The 21,619-nt window shown below is 50.0% G+C and overlaps 1 protein-coding gene across 1 annotated transcript in view; it reads right to left on the minus strand.

Annotated features, from left to right (window-relative positions):
* Positions 1–494: 494 nt before the first annotated feature.
* LOC105480376 (coiled-coil domain containing 12) overlaps positions 495–21,619 on the minus strand; it is a 60,664-nt gene continuing 39,539 nt past the window's right edge. Inside the window, exons 3-7 of the mRNA XM_011739107.2 lie at positions 10,787–10,866; positions 8,954–9,015; positions 8,679–8,713; positions 7,577–7,653; positions 495–7,480 (exon numbers count right to left, since the gene is read on the minus strand). Coding sequence (XP_011737409.1) covers positions 7,398–7,480; positions 7,577–7,653; positions 8,679–8,713; positions 8,954–9,015; positions 10,787–10,866 — 337 coding nt within the window. The 3' untranslated portion in view covers positions 495–7,397. The remainder of the gene's footprint in view (positions 7,481–7,576; positions 7,654–8,678; positions 8,714–8,953; positions 9,016–10,786; positions 10,867–21,619) is intronic.

Raw genomic sequence — 21,619 nt, forward strand, 5'->3', positions numbered from 1 at the left:
AGCCAAAATGATGAAACCCTGTCTCTACTAAAAATACAAAAATTAGCCTGGCATGGTGGCACGTGCCTGTAGTCCCAGCTACTCAAGAGGCTGAGGCAGGAGAATCGCTTGAACCCAGGAGGTGGAGGTTGCAGTGAGCCAAGATCGCACCACTGCACTCCAGCCTGGCAACAGAGCAAGACTTCGTCTCAAAAAAAAAATAGGCATGGTGGCACACAGCCATAGTCCCAGCTACTCGAGAGGCTAAGGTTGGAGAATTGCTTGAGCCCAGGAGACGGAGGTTGCAGTGACCTGAGATTGTGCCACTGCACTCTAGCCTGGGTGACAGAGACTCCACCCATCCATCCATCCATCCATCCATCCATCCATCCATGCATCCATGCATCCATCCATCCATCCATAAATAAATAAGCAAGCAAGCCTGTGTGTTGAAATACAGCATATATACCAACGCGTATAAAAATAAATACATCTAGAGAATAAAATCCCATCACTCGAGCCAGGAAAAACACTTTATCATGATCTCACAGGGCCCCTTTGAGCTAACTACAAGCCTGAAATTGACGATCACCACCTTGCTCTTCCACCGTGACCTTACCACCTGAGTGTGTCCTTACATTGTCTCACTCTGCCTGTTTGGAACATCACACAAATGGCTCATACTCTTTCTTCCATGACTTGCTTCTTTCAACATCTATCCATTTGTTGCACCTGACTGTAGCTCTTCTCACAGCTATGGAACACTGCACTGTCAGAATGACAACTTACTATCCCCACATTCTGGCTTTCAGTGTGTTTGTGTGCACACATGTGCCTGTGCTATTACAAACAATGCTTCTGCAAGCATTTCTGTCCCTGTCTCCTGGTGTACATGCACAACAGTTCTCTGGTGCACTGAGGGCAGAATTCATGGGTCCCAGGGTGCACAAGTTCAACTTTCCCAACACGGTTACATATTTCCCACTCCTACGGCTGTCGGGGGAGGCCCCAGTGCTCCACAGCACAGCGGTGTAGCTAATGACACTTCTGAAAGTCTCCCTTGCCTGCCTCCTCCTGCCACCTCCACTTTCTTTTATCTTGTGCTTGATACAGCTTTTCTAGTCCCATTAATCTTTCTTTCTATTAATTTATGAGGCAGGGTCTCACTCTGTCGTTCAGACTGGAGTGCAGTGGCGTGATCAAGGCTCACTGCAGCCTTGACCTTCCAGGCTCAGGTGATCTCCCACCTCAGCCTCCCAAGTAGCTGGGACTACAGGCACGCACCACCAAGCCTGGCTAAGTTTTTTATATTTTTGTAGAAGATAGGTTCTTCTACAAAAGAAGAACCACGTTGCCCAGGCTGGTCTTGAACTCCTGGACTCAAGCAATCTGCCTGAGACTCAAGCAAATTCAGCCTCCCTAAGTGCTGGGATTACAGGCATGAGTCACTGCACCTGGTTGGCTTCAGGTTTTTTAAAACTCAGCAAACTGAGTTTAAAGGGAGAAAAGAAAAGAGAAAAGAGAAGAGAAGAGAAAAGAGAAAAGAAAGAAAAGCAGTCTAATACTTTGCCATTACTGACACATTTGGATTCCACTACTCAATCCACTTTTCTCTCTGCTTTCTTTTGGATACTTTTTTCTCATTGTTTTTTTTTTTCCTCTCTCTCTCTCATCTCCTCTGAAAGTAGTACACTCTATTTCTACTCATTTCAGGTTACCCTAGAAATGTCAACAGGCCTGTTTCCTAGTTTCATCCCTCTTCCCGAGTGAGCGTTTTCAAGGACTGTAACCCCAACCACCTCCTATCTCTGAACTTACATACCATTGTTGTTATGTATTCTAAATGGCCCTTGCTTTACCCCACAACACATTTTTCTTTTATAAGGTCAGTGCTTATTTACATTTATACTTTGTTTCTCTGATCTTTCCATCTGGGATTGTGCCCCTCAGTCTGAAAATATCCTTTATGATTTTTTAAAAAGGAGAATGCTTATTTCATTTTTAAAAAACTTTATACATATACAGTTCACCCATTAAAGTGTACAATTCAATGGCTCTTGGCATATTCAGCATATTCACAGATTTGTGCAACCACAATCACTTTTAGAACATTTTCATTACCCCAAAATAAATTTTCGCTTAGTAAGAGTCTGCTGGTGACAGAATCCCTGACTTTGTTGGTCTAAAAACAGGCCAGGTGCGGTGGCTCATGCCTGTAATCCCAGCACTTTGAGAGGCCAAGGTAGGCAGATCACTTGAGCTCAGGAATTCAAGATCAGCCTGGGCAACATGGTGAGACCCCATCTCTATAAAAAAATATGTCTCATATTTTCCCTGAGTATGCAATTCTAGGATGACAACTTTCTTTCATTCCTGTTTACACTGGTTATAGCTGAGATATCTGCTGCTACATTGCTCCTTGAAAGGTAGTATGTCCTTTCTCTCTGATTTTAAGGTATTTTCATGGTCTTTGTGCTCTTTAATCACGTTATTACAACGTGATTGGGTATGTAGTAGTTTTTAAATAAGTCCACAAATTCTTACAGTCCTCCCTTTAGGAAGTGGAACCTAATTCTTCTAAGTGTGTGCTGGGTGTAGTGACTTGCTTCTAACAAACAGAATGTAGCAGAATATCACTTCCAAGGCCAGATCATAAGCAAGCCCCATAATGCTCCCTCCTGCCTTCTCTCTTGGATTGCCACTCTGGGAAAGCCACCTGCCATCTCCTGAGAACACTCAGGCCGACGGAGATGTCCATGTGGCGAGGCACAGGGGCCACCAATCAACAACCCCATGAGTGATCTTGGAAACAGATCCTCCAGCCCCAGTCCAGCCTTCAAATGAGTGCAGCTTCCCAACTGACCCCAAGCTAGACTCACCCAGCTAAGCCACTCCTGATTCCTGGCCCACAGAAACCGAGGTAATAAGTGTTTGTTATTTTAAGCCCCCAGTTTTGGGTAATTTGTGTGTAGCAACTGATGATCAATGAAAAGTATGGAATTTTTTTTAAGTAAATTTGCTTACTTAGAATAAACATTAAAAAAGTGCATAAAACATGTATACAGTTCAATGAATATTCATAAAGTACAAATACCTACTTAATCATCACCCAGATGAAGAAACAGAACATTTGGATGTATATTTCTTCCTATCAACCTGCTTGAGACTTGGTGGTCTTCTTCAATCTGTGAACTGGTGATTTTCAAAAGTTCTGGAAAGTTCTCAGCCACTGTTTTTAAATATTGCTTCTGACTCATTTTCACTGTTTTATTTTGTTTTTTTCCACCTGGAACTCCATCGTTTTACATTGGATCTCTTCATTCTATTCTCCATGTCTCTCAGTCTCTTGCTTTACATTATCACTGTTTATCTTGCTGGGCTGCATTTTGGAAAACTTCAGATCTAGCCTCCCATTCACTAATTATCTCTTCACCTTTGTCTAATCCACAGATACAAGGTTTTTAATTGCCATAATACACTACAGTAGTATATAGTCACTCCTTATCCATGTGGGGGGATGTTCCAAGACCCCCAACCCCAGTGGATGCCCGAAATGGCGGCGAGTACTGAACCCTATATATACTGTGCTTTCTCTTACACATACATACATATGATAAAGTTTAATTTATAAATTAGGCACAGTAACAAATTAACAATAACTAATGAGAAAATTATAAAAATATACACTAATAAAAATTATGTGAACGTGGTCTCTCTCAAAGTATCTTATTGCATGTGATAGTTTTGGACATGGTTGACAACAGGTAGGTAGCTAAAACCACAGAAAGGGAAACTGGAGACGCCAGGGGTGGGGGGCAGATTACTGTATCTTTTATTTCCAGAATATTGGTTTGGTTCTTTTGCAAATCTGCTCTTTTCACATCTTTTAGTTCTTAAATAATTTTTAAACATATCTAAATTCCATGGCTGATAATTCTGATGTCTGAAGTCTTTACAAGTCTGGTTCTACCATGTTATTTTTGATGTTGGTTATCTTGCACCTGAGGCTCTGTTACCTTGCTTGTCTGATAAGCCTTTCTGCAATCTGTTCATTTCTCTTTCCTATTTTAAAAATAACTTAAAGCTCTTGGCTCAAAATTTATTGCTCCCTTCCTTTGATGCTCATTTCCCAGCAAGCCATCGTCCCATATGGGGCCAGACTCCTAGTCACACTGTGGGGAGGGACAGGTGCTGTGCCCATCATACTCAGCAGCAGTGAGGCGGTACATTGTGAAGTGGCCCAGGTCATGTTTGGGGATGATCCTTGAGGGTCACTGTCCATCAAGGGTCACTGAGTAGGCCCTAAGATTCTCATATGTCTTGGAACTTTATAAGTGAGAATTCTTTGAGAACCGATATGAATAAAGCTTTGTCCAGGTAGGATCTACATTTTCTTCTATCAAGTGTTTGAGACTTCCAACATTCTGGGACCAGTGGGACCACTTAAATTCTTGGATTCTCATGTGCAAAAACCCACATGAAGGCTGGCTCAGTTCTCAAGGAAGACCTTTTTTTCAGTCGAGTAAGTGGCAAGGTTTAATTTTTGTATGGGAAGCCAGGAGGGCAGATTTGCTATTAGTTCACAGAGGGTGTCACCCTTTGGGGACCCAGCTTTATAGAGAGTTCTATTAGGGCCCTCATTTTGCAAAGGTTTTGGTTTGTCTTCAGCCCAGGCATCAGGAACCCCAAAAAACAATGTTCAGTTTCACCTGGTTTGTCAAATGCTCTCAAGGCAAAGGTCAGACTATGGCATTCTGCTATCTTTTTTACATTCTGCCAAAGTATTCCTTATTTTCTTGCCAGCTCATTGCTGTATTTTTAAAATATTTGTTGTTATTCTTTATTTACCTAGAATTTTTAGCTGTTTGCAAAGAGAGGATCAGTTCAGGTAACTATTCCACCATGAAACTAGAAAGAGAAGTGGTTGTCCGGCTGGGTGCAGTGGCTCATGCCTGTAATCCTTGCACTTTGGGAGGCCGAGGCAGATGGATCACCAGAAGTCAGGAGTCGAGACCAGCCTGGCCAACATGGTGAAACCCCATCTCTAGTAAAATACAAAAATTAGCTGGACGTGGTGGCACGCATCTATAATCCCAGCTACTTGGGTGGCTGAGGCAGGAGAATAACTTGAACCTGGGAGACAGAGGTTGCAGTGAGCCTAGATGGTGCCACTGCACTCCAGCCTGGAAGACAGAGTGAGACTTTGTCTCGGGAAAAAAAAGAAGTTGTTGGCCATTCTTTCTTCAAGTACCTTCTTTCTCTAGTTTCCTTTTCTTGGAACTCCTGTCATCTATAGGACATGTATCAGTATGACAAGGTTCTCAAGCTACCCTCCATCTCACCCTCTTTCTCTCTCACTGCCACCTTCTGTATGACTGTCTCAGCTTTAACTTCCAATTTACTAATCCTTTCTTGGACTATAGGTTAATACTTGGCTCTCTAGTGAGTTTCTTATTTTAAGGGCTGTATTCTTTCTTTCCAAAATTTATCATCAGTTCTTTCTTATGTCTAATCTCTGTTCTTAAGGGTACCACACCCTCTTTTATCTCTCTGATGTAAAAACAAATGCTCATTTTTAAAACCTTGTAGGCTGTTACTATTTCAGTTTGGGTATAAATCCTCCCACTTGTGTTACTGGTCATTCTTTAAGGCATTGGATTTTCTCATGTATTTTGTAATTTTTGTTTGCGTACTCATGATGCATGGTACTTTGTTTTTCCTTCTAGGACAACACCCAGGGTCATAAAACCAGAAGCATACCTTTCAATAGCTCTCGGGACTGTCGTACTGGGGGATAACCCTACTCTAGTCCCAGAGCTGATGCTGAGTGGCAGCTTAGTTGCCAGTCACCAGGTATCCATGTCCTTCCACTGCTACAGACATGCATCCTGTTTCCAGCTGCAATCCCAGGAGATGCAGGGAGTCTTTTCACCCTTTTTTTCCATAGGAAAAACAGCCCAGCTCCAGTTTTACCAACTGGACAGAGGGAGCCTGGCTCCAGTCCTGCATGTACCACTGGACCTAGGAAATACTGGAAGGGTTTCTGCCCCATGTGGGAGTCAGGGTCTTGGTCTGGTCTTACTACTCAATGCAGAAGCTGGCCAGCTACCACTTCAGCCCTCACCTACGGCTAGAAGTTTCTGCTTCTTTTCCACACAGGAATTACCTTCCAATAATAGTTGCATAATTTTAACTTAAAGGGTTTTTTCATTAGTTGTGTGAGTGCACTGGTCTCTGTGTGCACAAACCCACTCTGCCTCTATGACTGGAGTGCTTGGCACTGTCTGCCAGAGATGGGTCATTGTGTTTCTGGAACACTGCGGAGAGGAAGAACATACTAGACGGCTTAGGGCAGAGGCAGGAGGCTCAAGGGGACATCCTGAAGGAAACTCAAGGGTGTAACCATCCTGGAGGAGATGCAAGTCCAGTTGGCCACAGGTACTGCAGTCAGAGATGACGCAGCCAGCCTGCTACCCTGGAGAGTCAGCTCCACAGAGGAGGCTCATATCCTAAAGCCAGAACCTTGGGGATCTAGGGTCCACGACCACACCTGAAACCCAGCCTACAATGTCCCCGTCTCTAGCAGAATGGGCCACCCCTCCCATGCAGGCTTTCTGTCCTAGGGGAGCCACAGTCTAGCTCTGACTGGTGGAACAGGGAGAGGGGCTGCCTGGGGCTGGGGAGAGTGGGGAAAGCAGTGACAGCAGCATCAAATCTGGAGTGGCCCTGAGTTGGGGCTTGCCAAGGCCCAGTCTCTCTCATACTGTGAAAGGATCCCCAGAGGACTAGGGTGGGAGCCTCTCCAGCTACTCCACAGACTATTGCAAGGCCTAGGCCTGGGGGAGGTGTTAAAAAGGATTTTCTCAGACCCTGTCTCTATCACCCAAGGATCTTGAGATGACCAGCAGTGACCATGGACTGGGCCAGGACATGGCTGCAGAAGGCAGCCCTGAGTATTCCCCACCCCTCCAGCCTTAACATGCCCAGTCCAACACAGGGATTATTCATACATATTAAGTACCGCTTCTGCAGTCACTCCATCTCCACCCTGTAGAGCCCAAATCCACAGTAGGAAATATTTGACAGATTTCTGCCACAGACAGGGATTTACTTGTCTCTATTTCCAGATTTTTTTTTTTAAAGTTCAAAATATATACATATATACAGACATATTTACATTCACATGGGCAGACACAGGCATGCCCAGAGTTGTTGCTGGTTCTGCCTCCATTCAGAATGGCAGGGGCCACCCAGGAGACACAGAGCTGACCTCACCGATAGGGGTTTCAGACGTGACGGGCAGGGAGTCTCTGCTCAGAAGCCAAACTGGAGGTGACGGCAAGCCGAGCCCCCATCCCTGCCCAAGACCATCCCCTGCAGGACAGGCCTGATGGGCGAGTGGTGGGGCAGGGCACGCCTCAGTCAGAGTCACAGGCCTTTTGTTCGGTGGCAGCATCCACTGCAGAGGCTAGGCTGTCGTCCTGGCCTTTCAGCCTTTCACCTGGGATGGATGGCAGACAGAAGGAGTGGGAAGGGTTCCTGTGCTTGGGCCACCATCCAGTGGGTAGGACCCCACCTTCCCAGGTACTGCACTTACGGATCAGCTCGGCAATGGCCCTCTGAGTCCGCTTTTTTAGTTTCTCCAGCTTCTTGGCCACATCTCTCTTGAGGTCCCTGGAGCAGGGAGGCAGGGAAAAGCAGGAAGGTGAAGGTTGGCCTGATGTGGCCTTGGACCCCCTCCCCTCTTGCAGCCCTCTGGCACAGGAGTCATGCTCAGTTGCTTGAGGGGGCTGCCCTGGGAAAGAGGCCAGGACATTCCCCTTCTGCACCCTCTCAAACCCAGCACGAACCATTATTTCCTGTCCCACTGAGGCAGGGGGACTAGTACCACAAACCCACCCAACATAAGGGACTGAGCTAAGACATGCAAAAGTGGATGGTTTCTCAGGGACCCTCTCTTGCTCTGCTCCTCCGGTCACCATCAGGGAGTGACTTGCTCCCGTCCACTGTGGGCCCTGCTCCTCCTCCAGCCACAGGCCCAGCTCCTCCACTGTGGGCATCTGGAAGTGCACAAGCACTCAGTCCATTCTCTCTGGCTCTGGGATTCCCAGGACATATGCCCCATGCTTTTGTTTCATCAAATTAAAATACCCTCAGCTGGTGTTAAGTGGACCCAGAATCAGACGACAGGGATACAGCCCTACCTCCAGCTCAAGATGAAGACAGACACAAGCCTCCCGGCCCACAGCACCCTCTCTCCCACTCTCTCTCTGCCTAGCAAGAAGGATGATGACCTTCATTTCAGAGAGGAGGAAACCAGGGCCAGAGGGAACAAACTATGGTGGTAGAACAGGAACAGAAAACTGTGTCTGCCCTTCCGTCCACCCATGGCCCCCAAGGACAGCGGTTGGGCTCACTCAAATGGGAGCTCTGGAGCAGATGGGCTCTCAACCTCTCAGGAGGGCCTTCATGAGGGGCCTGCTGCTCCCCGCACCTGAGCCCCTCTCCATCACTCCCCTCTCATCCCGCCACTTACATCCTCCTCAGCACTGGTTTCCAACAGTAGCTATCTCGTGCAACTCTATGTCTGTACTGCCAGTCTCTGCACTGTAAGGGCAGGAAGGGCCAAGCCCCTGGCCCATGCTGGCACCAAGAGCCCCTGAGTCAGCCTGCACCAGCCCCACACGGGTAACACTCACCAGTCAGGCTTCCGAGGAGCGAGGTTGGCCAGGTCCTGGGAAGGGAGGAGACACATATCAGGGTGGAGGGGCCGCCCCAGGGAAGGGGGAGGGCAGGCTCGGGAAGGAGGGAAATGGGAGAAAGAGAAGGAGGAAGGAGAGGGACGAGGGCAAAGAGGCAGGTGGGAAGGGAATAGAAGTGACGAGAAGGAATGAGGGGCAGAGGGAGAGCAGGTGGCAAAGAGAAACAGGACACACAGAAGCAGTGAGGATGCCAGGGCAGCCCAGGCACTTACCACCTCCTCGATGACGGGCTCAGGCTTGGCGGCCTCCAGCTGCTCCTTCACCTTCTCCTCCACTAGAGGGTGCAATAAAACAGAGAAGACCTGTGGGAAAGGCGCTGCTGCTCTGCAGGGACACTGCCTACTGTGGCCCGCAGTGAGACAGGACCCCAGGCTTCCTTGCACCCACTTCTCTGTGGTCCCCAATCAGCCAGAGGTGAAGACCCTGCAAAGGCAGCTCTGGAGGGGGGGGCCTTGGTTTTCCAGGATGAAGCAGTCCCCACAGGCCAAGAATGGGACAGCAGGAGGCAGCCAGCCACAGTCAGTCAGGAAGCATGGATGCTGACAGTAACTACGAGACCAGAGAGCTGCCTGGGTACATACAAAGTGAGGACTGGCTTCTCACATAATCCTAGGGCTACTGGGCTCTGAGGATGTCCTCTGGGTCCCAGCCTAGCCAGAGCCACAGGTGGCTTTTCCTCCATCCCACCTCAGCTGTATGCTCCCAAGACCAGGACAGAGGCACCTTCCAGCTCCTCCAAGCTGCTGCCAGAATAGCGAGCCTCTGAGCAATCTGACTAGAAGGTTCCTGCCCCTCGGGGACAAATGGCGGAAGCACTAACAACTCTGAGCTCTGTGGGCTTCCTCCAACCCCTGGCACTCAGTGGGCCCATGAGTGCCCTCCTGCTCTGCCTCACCTCCCTCCAGAAACAGATGAGAGTTGAGGGCTGCCCCTGACCTGGGCAGTTCCTCACCTCTCCTCTGTCCTGCCTACTGACCCCCACTGCACCATGACCCTACCAGGTGGGGCCCAGACTACAGAGCAAATCATGGGGAAATGTGTGGATTTCAGGGATGAAGGAGGTGGGGAAGCAGACTGGGATGTGGCCAAGCAGAAACACTTTACTTTTTCCCAAGATAAATGTATTTATTCACTTGTTACTTATGCAATTCAAAGAAAGATGATAACAAGGCCAGGAGTGGAGGCTCACACCTGGAATCCCAAAACTCTGGGACGCCGAGGCGGGTGGATCACCTGAGGTCAGAAGTTCGAGACCAGCCTGACCAACATGGTGAAATCCTGTCTCTACTAAAAACACAAAAATTGGCCAGGCACAGTGGCACACAGCTGTAATCCCAGCTACTCAGGAGGCTGAGATTACAGTGAGCCGCGATTATGCCACTGCACTCCAGCCTAGGTGATAGAGCGAGACTCCGTCTCAAAAAAACAAGCAACAAACATAAAGAATTAAAATAGGGACTCTCCAGGGCAAGGGCCCAGGGATCCGGAGGACTAAGAAACTTCCTGGCATGAGTGGTGTGGACGGCCAGAAGCTCCTAGTGGCTGTGCTGCTCCCACACCATGGCAAGAGACTAGGCAAGCCCTGGGCCAGGCCCTCTCCCCTACCTCGGTGCTCCACATTGCCGGTCCACTGCTGTGCATGGCTGAATGACTGGCCCCTGTCTCTGACCCACCCAGGCCCCACAGGACCCATCACCTGCCCTGCTGCCCAAGGGCCCCATGACCACGTCCACTTCTCAGCCCAGGAGTCCTCTGAGAGGATGTGGCCTTTTTCAAACCCCACTCAGATCCCGGGGAGGCCTCAGTCTCAGGCGGGTGTGAGCAGGACTGAGAAGGCACAAGAGGCCTCTTCAGCGCCCCGACAGCCTCTGCTGCCACCGACGGCCGACTGTGCGCATCTGCCATGAGATGGTAACAAAGGGTCCTGCCTGAAAGCCCAACTCCTGTCCTGGTACTGCTGGTTATTCTCAGAGAGCAAAGCCTGCTGAGGTGCAGGGTGGCTGACAGTGCCAGGAAGCAGAGGTGGAGAGGGGCAGCCTGCTTACCTGCAACCGGTTTGGCCTGGGGCACCCTCCTCTTCTTCAGGTCCTCATCCTCCGGGACATAGTTCCGCAGCCTAAGTTCCCTGCGAGGACAGAGAGAACAAGCAGAGACGAAGTCAGTGTGTGACATGGTCTCATTCATTCATTCATACAACTTGCATAGCCCATGACTTCCCAACTTTCCTCTGCGCTCTCTGGAGATGGCCTGGTGAGGAGGAAAAGCACAGAATGAAGTGTCATCAGTCAGGCCACTTGGCACTGTCCCCTGCCACTTAGCGGGACTGGCTGCCCTCCAGAGGCCCTGTCTACTCTGCTGGAGTATGGTTCTCTTCCAGAGTTGGGCCAAGGACGCCTAGGGAGCATTCACAGGGTGTCTCTCCTGGATCATCCCCATTTAACAGCTAAGGGGATTGGAGGTCAGAGAGACCATACCCTTTTCACAGGATCACACAGCAATGGGTGCACATCTGAGCTCAAGGCAAGGTATGCCTCCCAGCCAGGGCTAAAGCTCCTGGACTGAGTGATTCCTAAAAGACAAGGCCAGTGGTCACCCACAAGTTCCCCAAGTCTGGTCCCTCTTCAGAGCCTTCCTGCCCTGGGGCTCATGCCACGGAGTACGCCTCAACTACTTAGAGAAAAACATCTGGGTGTGCTGGGCCAGGGGCAAGTGGCAGTGAGTGAGGAGTGACGTGTGGACAGACAAGCAGGTGCTGGTGGGCTCCAGAGGGGCGCAGCTGCCTACAAGCCGTGGGAACATGGAGGGGAGGCACTCCAGGAGGTGGCAGCGCCTAGGCCTGCAGATGACGTGGACAGGGTCAAGGCACAAAGCACACGAGAGGCTGACTCGGCTCCAAGACTGCTGAGAGTGGCCCGTGAGGGCTGGGAAAACAGGCATGACCGTGTGCAAGGCTGGGAAGGCCACAGTCCACCAGGACAGCAGTGAGAAATGCACAGCCCCCAAGGCCTCCATGAAGACAGAGGAGCCACAGGGGACCAGAATCGCCCGGGGGGAGCTGTGGCTAGTTACTATGTTTTTATTTTCTTCTTGCCTCAGTCTTTTCAGGCAGGGGTGGCTGAACCAAGAACTCACTGGGGTCCTCTCTGGCTCAGGGGCTCATCAAATCCTGGACCCCCCCACACAGAAGCAGGCTCCCAGGAAGAGGTGTCCCTGGTAACTCCACAGGGCAGCAGGACGAGAGGTCCTGGGGGGCTGCTGGGTCTAAGAAAGGCAAGGCAGAGGCAGTAGGACAGACCCCTAGCCCCAGGGGATGCAAGAGTGGCCCCTCAGATGCCGGCCAGGGGATACTAGGCCGCGGGTCCTCCTCCCTCCCCAGTACCTCTTTCAGTTCTTGACCGTTGGTCCCTCAGAAAAGTTCTGGGCCTCTAAGGCAGGAAACAATTTCCCAACAAGCCTCCCATAGTCTGCCATCTTCAAAGCCCTCTGTCTGGACCAGGTAAAAGTGCTGCTGACTTTCTCAGGAACTGCGAAAGCAAGCTTTCCCAGAGGCAGGGGTGTCTGTGGCCACACAGCTAGCAAGCGGCAGTGCTTTGGACTCAGGGGCTTTCAGATGCCACTCACTCTCCTATTCAAGGGCTCCACCTGCTTCCTGCCCCCAGCTTACTTACCATCTCCTTCCCTCCTGCCAGGGCCCCTGGGCCTGGAGCCTTGGGGCTGGGCTGAACCACTGGATGATGGGGGAGATGGGGCAGTGCCAACATCGCCTGTGTGGAGGAAGCCCACCTGCACTCCGAGAGCCTGCTTCCTCTAAGGTGCGGAGATACCCCACCCCGTCCCCCATCCTTGAACGCCTGCCTCGGGCCTGGGGGTACATGTCAGGTCACAGAGGTACAGGGAGACAAAGTGGGGCATGACTGGGTGCAAAGGCTTTTGTTCACAACAGGGTGGGGAGAAATGAGGAAGAGAAACTGGGTGTGGGAAGAAAACTGCAGGGATTAGTAAGAAGAAAAACTGTCACTTTCAGAAACTGTCTCCAGGGTTCTGTGAGAAATTGACAGGAGAGAGGAGAGGCCAAAGGGAACTTGACCCAGAACTCAGAGCAGCAACCCGCACCCTGCCTCCAGCCCCGCCCACTGCCCAGGCTTCAGAAGGCCAACTGGAGGAGTGAACCACAAGCAAGAGGTGGAAGCAGAGCCTTGTGCCCACTGTGCCCTGCCACCCCCAGAGTGGAGCACTGGCCAAGCAGCCAAGAATACCCAGATCTCAACCACTAGGGGAAGGTCTCATTCTGGGCCTCAGTTTCCACATGTAAAAACATTAAGGTTGCGCTGGGTGCATCCAGCTCTATTGAGCTGAGTCCACACCCTCCCCAGACTCACTCTTGCAGAGCTAATCTGACGTGCAGCCACTGTTGTGCGATCGCGTGAAAATGGTGCAGTCTCTCTGACCTCCAGTCCCCTTAGCTTGGAGAGCTAAGAGACTTCCCCTCCCTAATGCCCACTTAACTGCCCATCCCTGGAATTCCACCACTACCAAAGGGCAGGAGTCTCTGGGAGAGTCAAGGAGCATGGGGGGGTTCAGCTTGGGGACCTGGTCTTTCCAACACAGGTTAATAAACCTGACAGCAAACACATTTTTAAAAATCTATTTCAGCCAGGCGCGGTGGTTCACGCCTGTAATCCGAGAGCTTTGGGAGGCTGAGGCAGGTAGATCACTTTAGGTCAGGAGTTTGAGCCCAGCCTGGCCAACATGGCAAAACCCAGTCTCTACTAAAAATACAAAAATTAGCTGGATGTGGTGCCACATGCCTGTAATCTCAGATATTCAGGAGGCTGAGGCAGGAGGATCGTTTGAACCCAGGAAGTGGAGGTTGCAGTGAGCTGAGATCACACCATTGCACTCCAGCCTAGGCTGCAGACTATCTCAAAATAAATAAATAAATAATACATATATATATTTAATTGGCTTCAGAGAAGTACCAAGACAACAAGGATTTCAGGGGCTGCAATCACGGAGATAAGGCAAGTAAAACAAAGTGAGCCTGACATCACGTCCCTCTTTCCCTTTAAAGCATGTCTATTTACATGCAGCAGCTGAAAAGCTACGAGACTGAGCAGAGCTTCCCATTAGGTTGGTGCAAACATAACTGTGGTTTTTGCCATTGAACATAGTGGCAGAAACCACAATTACTTTTGCACCAACCTCATATAATCTCATGGGCCTGGAGAGATTAAAAAAAAAACAAAGACGTGTGTTTAGGCAGAAACTAAAACAGACTGCTGACTTCTCAACTGAAACTATGGAAACCGTAAGACGACGAAATGGTATCTCAGAAATGTGGACAAAATAAATGTCACACAAAATTCTAAATCTAGTTAAGAAGACTTCAAGAGAAAGACTTTTTCAGACAAAGAAAGGTTAGGAGAATTAGTTATCAGCGAATCTGTTATTCAAGAAATACTAAAAGCAATACTTTAGGCTAGAGGAAAATGATCTCAGACGGAAACATGGAATTGCAGGGAAAAAATAAAATGCCTCAGAAAGGGTAAATACAATGGCTTGTGCCTGTAATCCCAGCTACTTGAGAGGCTAAGGCAAGAGGATTGCTTGAGTCAGGCGTTCAAGGCTGCACAGAGCTATGATTACACTACTGCACTCCAGCCTGGGTGACAAAGCAAGACCCTATCTCAAAAAAAAAAAATGCAGGGGGAAAACGGGTAAATACGTAGGTAGATTTAAATGAATATTCACTGTATAAAAGAGTAATAGTGACTTACAGTATTTAAAATGTAGCAACAATAGTATAAAAGAAAGAGTGGCAAATAGCCTTGAAGTGTTCTAAGGTCCTAAGCACTGTAGAGGAAATGGTAAACATGCTACTATTTTCTATTAGACTTTGGTAAGTCAAGGATTTTTGTTGTTATGCCTGTGGAAATTACTAAAAGAAAGGGAACACAGTATACAATTAACAAGTTAACAGAAGAAGAAAGTGGAATGATTAAAAACAAAAAGAGACAAGAACGGAGATAAAAAAGGAAAGTCAAGAAACAAATAGTAGGACAACAGATTCATACACAAAGCAGGCCCAGGCTGCCATCCTAGGGGCTCCCATAGCCTTACAGTGTCCAGGGCCGCCACAGCTCTTGGAGACTGGGCAGGGTGTGACGAGATGGTGCCAGCCAGACCAGTAGGGCAGGCCAACACCTAACACCTTGTCAGCCGGCCAGGAAACGCTGAAGCAGCCTGCACTCACCGGCAGTCACCGGCGTCTGGAAGCCACCTTTCTGAGGACCACTGGAGTCCAACAATGCTTCTGCCACCCCCACTTGAGAATGAGGAGGTTGCTAAGGGGAGAAGGTACTAGCTCTAGCTACAAGAAAAGAAATAAAACCAACAAGAATGTCAACAGTGGTTACCTCTAGGAGTGACTTTTTTTTAAGAGATGGGGGTTTTGCTGGGTGCAGTGGCTCACACCTGTAATCCCAACACTTTGGGAGGCAAAGGCAGGTGGATCACCTGAGGTCAGGGGGAGACCAGCCGGGCCAACCAACATGGTGAAACCCCATCTCTACTAAAAATACAAAAATTAGCCAGATGTGGTGGCGGGTGCCTGTAATCCCAGCTACTTGGGAGGCTGAGGCAGGCGAATCACTTGAACCCGGGAGGCAGAGGTTGCAGCGAGCCAAGATGGTGCCATTACACTCCAGCTTGGGTGAGAAGAGCAAGACTCCATCTCAAACAAAAAAACAAAAAAAGAGAGAGAGAGAGAGAGAGAGATGTGGGTCTCACTATGCTGCTCAGGTTGGACTTGATCTCCTGGGCTTAAGCAATCCTCCTGTGTCAGCCTCCCAAATGGCTGGGACCACAGGCGTGAGCCATCAGCTCATCAGGGAAGTGATTTTTACTTGATTTTTTGATTTTCTGTAGATTCCAGAATTTCTAATCAGTAATTCTTTCTACATAGAAACAATCAACCAAGTACTCAAAAACATAAAGAAGAAACAGGCAGAGGAGCCGAAAGGCAGCAGAGGACTGTGGCAGGGTTCTGAGTCAGGCAGCACCAGCACCTCAGCTCTGCTGGTGTCCAGTCTCTGTGGCTTAGGCCCAGGCTGTCCCCTAGCCAAAGGGAAGCAGAGACCAGGCCATGTTTTTGGGGCTTTCAGCCCCAGAGTCTATGGGAAGGGCAGCCGAGAAAACCCGATGGCTTCTAAGACACTATCCTTTGCACCAAATGCCCTAGGCCACCCACAGTCCACCCTATACCAGCAGCCAGTGTCTCGGTGGAGCTTTGCTATGTCTCCACAGGAGCAGACACAGCAGCCACCTCAGTGCCTCCACTGGTACTCCCTCTGACTCAGGGACCCCAGTGTCCCCAAAACGAGTCTAAGCTTCTTCACATGATCCTGGCCCCACAGCCTGCTCATCCCCTTGGCTACACACTTCCCTGTCCATCACGCTTCAAGAGCCAGCTCAAGGAGGTGGCCCTGTGGGCCCCTCCCAGTGTCGCTATTCACCCTGAGGCACAGTGACCGCCCTTCTCCAGGGCCCTCTTTGTCCCACTTGCCTCTCTACCCTCTCCACAGCAGCCCCCACTCCAGGCATGTGGCCCTGTGTTGGCTGCATATCTGTCTTTCACAGCCTGCCCTAAAGGTACCAGGCAACTCCAGGAGGGGCTCAGCATACATTGCCTCAAGCTGGATAAAGGAATTCAGAAGGCACTCAAGAAAGAGTTTTATGGGTAGCCTGGGGCTCTCTGAGTCTTTCAATGACTTGAGAAGACATTTGGAAGCAAAGAAGTTGTGCCCAGCAGATAGAGAGGGCAGGAATGTGGCTGGGCCGGGGCAGCCAACTCCTAAGCAGCTTCTTTGTGGCAAAGCAACTGGCAATGCCAAGCTCGCATTCTATAGAGTTTCCTTCTAAAACGGGTAGCTGACCTTTTCTATTTACTTTACTCCGCTTCAGGCCAGCTGCAGGAGCCCCGGACACGGGCTGGCCAGGGAGGTTCAGGGGAAAGCACCCCTGGGGTGCTTTTTCACACCTTCCATATGTGCCACTGAGAGGAAGCAGGTGGAGAAAGTTGATGTTCTGTCAAGTACAGAGCCAGAGTAGAGTTCTAGAATGGCGAAATGAAAGGAAGCTTTGAGATAGATTATGCATCTGATCCAACCCCATCACTGGCAAACTGGCCTCAAAGTCTACACTGCTCATGGGGGTTTCATGGCCCCTGGTCCACTTCACTCGCTCATGCTACCAGGCTTATCCTTTGGGGCGCTAGCCTCTCTTCTCATCCCTTGTATCTTGAGGCTACTCCACATTCTGCCCCTGCCCTGGGCCCGGGGAGGGAGGGAGAGAGAGGGTAAGGACAAGGCAGTCCCACATGGCCTGTTCCCTGAGAACAAGGTCCTCCACCTGGTCACCCTGGTCCCTCTCCTGCCCATACAGGCCCCCTCAGGGGCCAGAGAGAAAGCTGCTGTGAGGCACTCCTCCTAACAACAGACCACAGGGAAGGCCACGCCCGGGATACGCCTGCAGGCCTTGCGGAGGCCACCACTGGCCAGAGAGACTAGCAACTGTGATCAAAGGACACTTTCATTTTTAATATTCAGAGTACAGAGACACTGGAGCTCTGCCAGGAAAACACACTCATGACACTCAAACACGCCCCTAATAACCCTCTGTTTGCTTTAGGCTTCAGGACCTACCCCTTGTCCCCAACATAAATAACAAGGCTTCAGTTGCTGCTGCCAGAGGCCAGACCCGAGAGAAGCATGAAAATGAGGGGAGAGGCAACTGCCCCAGATGAGGTACACAGCTGCTCTAGAGGCTGCTCTGGTCTTTCTTTCAAGTGCCATTAAAATGTTCAAACCCCCTGACCCAGTAACCCTGCTCTGGGAAAATTATTCCATAGAAATAGTAACAAAACAGGAGCAAGCAAAACAAAGCGTTCTACATACACACAATCCTGGCAGCATAATTCATAATAGCTATGACACCTCTGGGATCTCTTCTGGCAGAGTGCCCTAGAGAGGCCTAAAGTACCACCAGGCTATGAGGGCAAAGGACAATTTAGTAGATGGATGTTTTTGTTTGGTGATTGGTATTTTTCTTTAGAACACTCAATGGCTGGCTCTGCAGCAAATGAGACTTTAAAAGAGACCAGTGGCTTCCCCACTTGTGGGCAGAGGAGACTGTGCTCCAGCTGTCACCCAGTAAGGCAACTGTGGACGCACACTGAACAGGTATAGCGTAAGGCAATAAAACCTCCCTTTCCTTCTCTTATCCAGCCCACCCCAAGCCTCCTGTCCTTCTGGCCAAAGAGGACAAGGTCTATTGGAACACATGACACACGAAGTGACCACAGACAGGACAGGGCCACATCACAGCCCCAGGGGGTGGACAGGCCTCTAAGCAAGCCCTGGCAAATGTGTCCTCAGCAGGCTTCAGGAAAAGGAGTGGGAGCTCCTTTGTGCTACCACCTGAAACCACAGGCCAGAAAGCATGAGATAATGCGCCCTTCCCAGTAGGGGCAGCCTCCACACACGGCCTCTCAGAGGCCACCTCTCGAGACCACCCTTCCACACAGGGAGAGATTGTCACTGACATTTTCTCAATGTGGAAAACAGTCCAGAAAGATTACCGAGGTGCCAGAGCTGAAGGAAGAGCCGGAGGCAGAATCCACACCCTGCTCTCTGGCCTAGGGGTGGACCCCATACCAGCTTCCTCCATCTGGCTCCTCCGGGACCAGCAATCACGGGAGAGAAGCTACCTGACGCAGTGACTGGGGTCTGGCCAGGGCTGCAGGTGGCTCTGCCAGGGCTCTGGGCACTCAAGTGTTCCTCAAAGGAAAAACTCCTGCAGCCTGCCCCACAGTGGAGTTCAGCCTACAGTATCATCCTGGAAACTCCCTCCCTCAACAGGAGCCCAGCCTCTCAGCTCTCCCCACGGCCAGAAGAAGCCTTCCTCGGCCCTAAAAATTACAATTTTAGGTCACAGGTCTCAGAGGCAGGAGCTTCAGAAGTAGTATAGTCAAGCCCTTGCCTTAAAAACGAGGAGGCCAGAGACGCCAGAGCTGGCTGGGGATGAGATCTGTATGGGAGCCCCCACCAAGACCGATCAACGGCTATGGCCACGTGTTCGCACCAAGGCCTACCCAAAGGCCCCCGAAGGATGGCTTATAAACAGCCAAAGGCTGTTCCAGGCAATGACCGGGGCTGAGTGTTAGTTAAATGAGGCCCCTGCCCTGCCGGAGCTGCCATCACATCTGCATCACGTGGTCTGCACCCACTCTCATCCTGGACGCTGCAGAACCTAACCAAGGTGCTCTACATTGACAAGCTGAACTTTGCACCCATCCCACCTGAAAGCCCATAGCTAGTGGGTACTTAAGGCATCAGAAAAAACTGGTATGCCAAAAAAAAAACAAAAAAACCTAGGACTAAAAAGTAAATCATGGTACTCTCAAAGAAATATTAAGCTGCCATAGATAATTTCATGAAAGTATATTTACCAAAAGACAGTCATGACACGGCACATGAAAAAAGGTTACAAAACAGCATGATATGCACAGATACATGTTGATCTGTAGTTTCTAAGTTTTCTACAATCAGAAAACCTATAATTTATGTAAATATCAATTTAATTTTTTTTTTTTTTTGAGACGGAGTCTCGCTCTGTCGCTCAGGCTGGAGTGCAGTGGCACAATCTCAGCTCACTGCAAGCTCCACCTCCTGTGTTCACGCCACTCTCCTGCCTCAGCCTCCCGAGTAGCTGGGACTACAGGTGCCCGCTACCACGCCGGGCTAACTTTTTTTTATATTTTTAGTAGAGACGGGGTTTCACCGTGTTAGCCAGGATGGTCTCAATCTCCTGACCTCGTGATCTACCGGCCTCAGCCTCCCAAAGTGCTAGGATTACAGGCGTGAGCCATACCTGGCCATAAATATCAATTTAAATTTTAAAACAGGAGAGGAGTAAAGGTTTATGGCAGATGAGCTAAGCCCCAAAGGGCTCATAAGGTGAGAAGTGGATTGGCCACACTGGCCATGCGGGGCCCAGATGTTGGGGGACAGGGACCTGCATAGCCCACTGCCCCTCACCCTCCCTGGCCCAATCGAGCCCACAGACCACTCTGGGACAGTGGATGGTGCTCAACCCCAACAGGCTGCCCTGAGCGGCAAACCACCAGCAGCCACTGTACTCTGCCAAAAAAAAGCCTCTTTTCCCCACACACGGAGGGGTCTCAGTGGCAGCTCCACTCCCTTTCAAAAGTTGGAGGATTTTAGCCAAGGAAATTTTAGCCAAGTTGCTTCACCTGCCTGGACTGTGGCTTCTTCACCTATAAATGCAGATCACATTGAGTACCAGAACAGAGATGAAGATTTCCTAAGAGGAGCTTTGGAAGCGAGATCAGGACACACAAGATATGACTTAATGCACAAAGAAAGGATTCAGCTGTGCTCCTACCCCACCCTACCCAGAAGGGAGGTGCCCAGTGCCAACACACGGTGAGTCGGCTTCACCATATTCTTTAAACCAGTTCTCTCTTGATTCATTCTCCCACATTCCCAGGCCTATTCCCGAGAAACAGGGTCAGGAAAAATGAGGCGGTGGTGGGTCTCTATGCTGCTGTTTCAGCAGGAGATCTCCACTGCCTGTGACTGGGACATCACCAGATGTAGACATCCTCTACAGTGGGACTGAAAGAACTCGGGAGGCATGATGGGAGCCGCCCTGGTTGGTACCACTAGAGTGGAGCAATGTATGCAAAATCAAGCTGATGTCATGGATCAAACAACCATGATCTGTGACACATCCTGGTGTGTGGAAACCATCACCGGGGCCCAGCACGCAGAGGCCTGGCATTGGCTGGACTCAAGGGTTTGGGCACTGGGCCAGGGCTGGGCCTTAGCTGGGGTGGGAAGTCTCTCCATGAGAGGGTCATGCACACATTGAGCTGGGGAACAGATTTTCCATCTCTGAAGAAGGAAGGCTAGTGACCTCATTTCTTTTGTAATATGTGACACCCAGCGCCGGTCAAACAACTATCTCTGATGGTAACCGACTGCTCCAGCAGTGTGCAGACCTCCATACAAAGCCACGGGGAGGTGGCGGCTGTGGAGGTTGGGAGTTCGGGACTTGCTTGTTCAGGCACTTTCTGGCATAGGAGGAGGCGAGTGCTCCTGGTTAAGTGCCTCCTCCCTTCTCCCACCTGTCAGCCCCAACCCAACAGTCCATCCATCCCACAAGGCAGGGTGGTAATGGCTGTCAGCCACAAACCCTGCCCTAGACATGCCTCCATGGCACACATCAGCCAACCTCCCATCACCAAGAAGCGATGGACAGCTCAAAAAAAAAACAAAGCAGCTGACACTGACATGAACACCCCTGAATACCCTCTTCCATGGGCCAGCCTTCCAGGGCACATCTTATCTGGGCAGTACACAGGGGGCTGGGGGAAGGGAGCTGCCTTAGAGATGAGTCATCCATGCCTCTACAGAGTTAGCTACAACAAGGCTGGCAGAGACAGGGAAGAGTCAGCCCAGAGAAGAAGGACCCATCTAGGGGTAGGAATGCATCCTTTCTTCCCACAGAGCCTGGGCTGGTCGAGCTGCTGGAGCTCACTCCCACCCAATGGGGATTTGGTTGTATGGGGATGGGACAGGATTTATCCTAGGACAGTAATACAAATTTTAAAAAGGAATCTGCACTGATTTCTATCAAAATCCCAGCAAGCTTTTTTTAAAATAGATATTAACAAGCTGACTATAAAATACGTAAGGAAAGGCAAAGGAACTGTTAGAACAGCTACAATAATTCTGAAAAGGTCTCCTCAGGCAGTGGGGCAGGAGCACACGCAGGCAGGCGGGTGACTCTTCAGG

The sequence above is a fragment of the Macaca nemestrina genome, chromosome 2, assembly GCF_043159975.1.
Source record: "Macaca nemestrina isolate mMacNem1 chromosome 2, mMacNem.hap1, whole genome shotgun sequence".
NCBI lineage: Eukaryota > Metazoa > Chordata > Mammalia > Primates > Cercopithecidae > Macaca > Macaca nemestrina.